Source organism: Impatiens glandulifera, chromosome 1 (genome assembly GCF_907164915.1).
Source record: "Impatiens glandulifera chromosome 1, dImpGla2.1, whole genome shotgun sequence".
NCBI classification, from domain to species: domain Eukaryota; kingdom Viridiplantae; phylum Streptophyta; class Magnoliopsida; order Ericales; family Balsaminaceae; genus Impatiens; species Impatiens glandulifera.
Window position 1 is genome coordinate 39,120,879 of NC_061862.1, and position 4,764 is coordinate 39,125,642.

The following is a 4,764-nucleotide window of genomic DNA, read 5'->3' on the forward strand; positions in this document are numbered from 1 at the left end:
TCACCTCTTATAAAATTAATATGTATTTACAAAAACAAAGTTATTAATTATATATATAAAACATTAATTTGAATATTAAAATATTTTTCTATAGAATTTGTTGATACTCTTCATAAAATTAGGATATACAAATATATAAATATATCCAAAATCTAATTTAAGAATAATAAGATAATTTTTAAGAATATATATATATATATATATATATATCTAAAATCTAATTTATTAATAAAAGAATATTATATTAAATAGGAAACTAATTCCTATTTCTAATCCTTTCCATAAAAACTTTTATAATATAATTAGTCAATTATTAGCATATAAATAAACATCACTCCTTTTTTATACACTTTTAACAATTTCAAATTTGTAACATCAAATTTGATGATGGAGTTATTTGAGTGTTCTTTTCAACATGTTTATGTCACCATCAAGTTTGACGACACCTTCAAAATTAACGAACTACCCACATATAGCATCTCTCTTCATATGATAACTGTTAAGGAAGAATGGAATCGTTCAACAGGAAGTGAATCGATGATCATCGATGAGAAAGATATTGGCCCAGAAGTTTGGACATATTTGGAGAACATTCAAAGGCATGAGATTGCGACGTATGTTCAAAAATGGCTTCGAGAGTCAGATGTGCAGTTAAATGAAAGGAAAAAAGTAAGTGAAAAGATTAACAATATCTTACGGGAGTGTTCGATCATGTGTTACTTCTCATTCTACATCCGTCTAGAATACGATATTGATAAGATCATGGATGAGAATAAATCAATGGCATCAGATAGGGAGGAGAAATATATGTGCACGATTTGTTTGGAGAATTATAATGTTGGAGATGAGATTAATTTAATGCTACATTGTTCACAACAATTTCATTGTGATTGTATTAAGAATTGGATGAAGATCAGCAATTCTTGTCCTTTGTGTCGTGAACCTATATTGTCTTATATGTATTAAATATATCTCACTATCATACAAGAATTTAGCTTCTTTTTATGTTATCTATATATAAAATTAAAAATATGCTAATTATTTGGGTGTTGAGGTGAGATGTGGATATAATTATAAAATAAAATAAATATATATTTTGTATTTAAGAATAAATAAACAAATTTGTTGATTTGTCTATATTTTATTTTTATCAATTTTTTTCCTAAATAGATTTCAATAATGAATCATTAACGTAAGAATGCCTTATTTTATGTTTATTCATGCTTATATTTATTTGTCATTTTAAGTGATTATTTGTCATTTTAAGTGAAAGAGAAATAAAATAAAATCATTTAACCTTTCTTATAGGTTTTTTTATTATTAGTTTTCCAACTAATTAAAAACCATAGTTTTGAAACTCGGCCCGACCCAACGGTCAGATCGACAAACTCGGTGAACTGATCGTTAAACTGAGTTGGGTTGATATAAAAAATCGAAAATGCAAAAATTTAATTAATTAACCTGGGGTTGGATCAGAAATCTTGCAGCCCAGGTTAACCCAACGGGTTTATCATATTTTATAAAAAAAAATATATATATTTCTCACTTATCACTCTCTTATTTCCTCTCTCTCCATTTTTTAGTTCCCATTGGATTTACCTATTTTTAGTTTCATGTTGATAGATTACTGATTTCTAGTTCTAAACACTGAGAATGACAAATTCTTTCATTTATATCAAACTCCACGTCTTACCTGAATCAGCTGATTCTGCTTTTACCAGACTAAAAATACGATTTAAGGTATCATTGTAATCCATAACTTAAACATATAGATAAAAACATAGTTATAAAAAAAAACAAGAGGTTGTAGTTTAATTTAAAGCCTTGTCCCTTGCATAATCCAATTTAATGGATTTTTATTATTTTTATATTATTATTTTTTTATTATATGAAACTCACTACTTAACTCATAATGAGTTTCAGAACTATGTTAAACATTTTGTATCTTAATAAATTTATTTAAAATCAAGAAATTATGGAATGTTATATATATATATATATATATTTTATCATTCTAGAGTGAGATAAACGCTCATATATTACAATTTATAATACTTTAAATACGAATAAAATATAAACAAAGTATACAAATAACAATTTTGATAAAATCCTCATTAAAAACTAAACAAAAAATAAATAAAAAATAACATTTTTTAAATGATTCATATATATTAAAAATAATAAGAACAAATTAAACACAATAATAAAACATGACATGAGAAAAAAAAAAGAATATAATACATTCACGTTACCTAATAGATTATTGAGCTCGTAGTTACTTAAGAAAAATGATTAACTCTCTAACCCACTGACTTTCTAAAATGTTCTCAGAAATGGTTATTGTAGACACTCATTTTTTACCCCAAGTTTATAACTTTAAAAAACACAAATTTAATGATCGGATTGTGACTCACGACCGATGTGACGAGCTAGTCTCGGACGGATTCTAACTAACTGGATTTTAGAAACCGTTGAATAACTGCTCGATCCATAGTGGTGGATAAATATAGGATTGGCTCTAAGTTGATAGAGGAGGATTATGAGGATCATTAGAGAGATAGTTTCGACACAGCCTTCTCTTATTATTCCAATTCAATTGTAAGTTTCTTAGTGTCTATTAAAATCATTAGGAAACACTTTGTAACTTCCTAATTTTACTTCAATACTAGTTCATAATTTCACCTGTATTTTCTCCCTCTTCTAATTTATTTTGATTGAATGTGTTAATTTAGATAATTGTCTAATAGTTCATGGGCTGGACGAACTATTACAGATCAAAGACACTGCAAGGATCAAAGAAGAATGACCACCGGTAAAATTAATTAATTATTTCATTTGGACTAGATTAGTGTAGATTAGTGTATGTATCATCTCATCAAATCCAACAACATTATTAATATATTATATATATGTCATTAAATTCATTCTGTTTCATGTTCTTCCTTCTTGTTGTTCTTAAGACATCCTCCTCCTAATCCAGACAAAGAGGTAATCCATGTCTGATCTGACATCTTGGATTCATCATCTTGATTTCTATGCCAACTCCAAAATGCGTGAGTTGAGTTGACTATCCTCAGCTCGCCATGGCCGAAGCTTGCTTCTCTGAAAACAGACCATTCAGGCCGTGGCTTTACATACCTGCAATTCAAGCCATTAATAATAGAAAGAAAGAAAAAAGAAAAACACTTAACCAACACCAGCAGCAGCAACATACTTGTATGCTAAACCTTCTCTATTCCCACCATCACCAATTGTAATATGGACAGCACCACAAGGATTCAATCTTCCATTATACACACGTACCTGCCAAATAACCCAAAGAAATAAAACATCTCAAATTCGATTCTGAATTAAACCACCTTGATTGATTGATTGATTCTGGTCTCGAAACATACTGAGCGCTCATAAGCATGCACGTGGCCGGCAATAACAATGTCTACACTGGCACCATATAACAACGGTTCTATTGTGGTCATCATATTATCCCCTTCACCATGATGAGCATAATTACTGTTATACCATGGAACATGAAACACTACAACCAGCCAAGGCCTTTTCTTCATTCTATCCACTTTCAAGAGATCAGTCTTCAGCCATCTGTATTGATCAGAATACGTATCGTACATGGTGTAACAGCTAAGCATGATAACATGAACTCCGGCAACATCAAACGAATAATAATGATTCGAACTCGATCCACTCTCCTCAAACGGCATCTTCCATCTAGAATTATACGACACAAAGCCATCTTCAACTAACTTAATACTTTCCTTTTCATGGTTACCTTCTGTTACCATCCAAGGCCTCGAACTAGCCAAAGGCTGAACTAGCTTGCCAAACGTGTCCCATCTAGACTGAATATGATCGGCGTAGGACAAGTCTCCAGGGAGAAGGTAAACATCGTACTCACAATGTTTGATGTGTTCAAGTGTTGTTTTAGTCCAACCGGACTGACCTAAATCACCGGCCACAGCAAAAGTTAATGGGTATTTAGATGGAGGGGTTTTAAAGTTGAATTCGGAACCTAATCCTCCACATCTATAATAATAGATAGTGTCATGTTTCAATGGGCCGATTACAGTATGATGAATCTTTCCTGATTTGTAGAGTAGATAAGTGTATGAAGTGGTTTCTCCTTGGGCTACACTGGTGTAATTATTTGTGGAAGTTCCGTATTGAACTATAGATGAAGCTTGATGATGTTCACTCTTTGTTATCCAACTCACTCGGATGTGTGCTTCACCTGCCAACGAGATATGCACCTGCAGATTTTTGTAAAGAAATATGAGAGTGCCCCCAACAACCAGAGAGATCGAAGAAAAAAGAAGACCTGTTGGGGGTATGGAGAAGGATGTCCGCTCAAGGGGAAGTTCAGGAGCTTTCTGGGCTGAGGACGGACATAATCGCAGTTTACAATGGCAGCAGCTGCAATCAATAGGAACTCTGCTATAAGATATGCCAACTTTACCATCGCTTGGGGAGAAGTGAATTTATTATTTATTATGTAAACTATAGTTCCCGTTTAATAAAAAAATCATAATTTCTTGTTGGGTTGATGAGGAAATAGGAAGGAAGATTATCGGAGTTGACATCTACCTTTTTACATTGTAGAAAAGAACAACTTTAAGAAAGTGCGAGAAAGAGACAAATCATATGATTTCAGTCCATATCATATATATATATATATTAAAATTATTAATCTTATTAACAAATTTTAAAATAAAACTATTATCTAAAAATCTATAATTATACAAAATTATTATT

The 4,764-nt window shown here is 30.9% G+C and overlaps 2 protein-coding genes across 2 annotated transcripts; one reads left to right on the forward strand and one right to left on the reverse strand.

Annotated features, from left to right (window-relative positions):
* The first annotated feature begins 387 nt into the window (after window positions 1-387).
* Window positions 388-966, forward strand: LOC124925254 (probable E3 ubiquitin-protein ligase plr-1). Its single transcript, XM_047465228.1, has one exon. It carries the CDS (start codon window positions 388-390, stop codon window positions 964-966), a length of 579 nt encoding a protein of 192 aa, XP_047321184.1.
* Window positions 967-2,872: 1,906 nt separating this feature from the next.
* Window positions 2,873-4,538, reverse strand: LOC124920862 (purple acid phosphatase 18-like). The gene is made up of 4 exons (XM_047461430.1): window positions 4,331-4,538; window positions 3,396-4,262; window positions 3,215-3,303; window positions 2,873-3,138 (listed from the first exon to the last, which is right to left on the reverse strand). Exons 1-4 carry the CDS (start codon window positions 4,469-4,471, stop codon window positions 2,922-2,924), a joined length of 1,314 nt encoding a protein of 437 aa, XP_047317386.1. The 5' UTR covers window positions 4,472-4,538; the 3' UTR covers window positions 2,873-2,921.
* Between the last annotated feature and the right edge of the window lie 226 nt (window positions 4,539-4,764).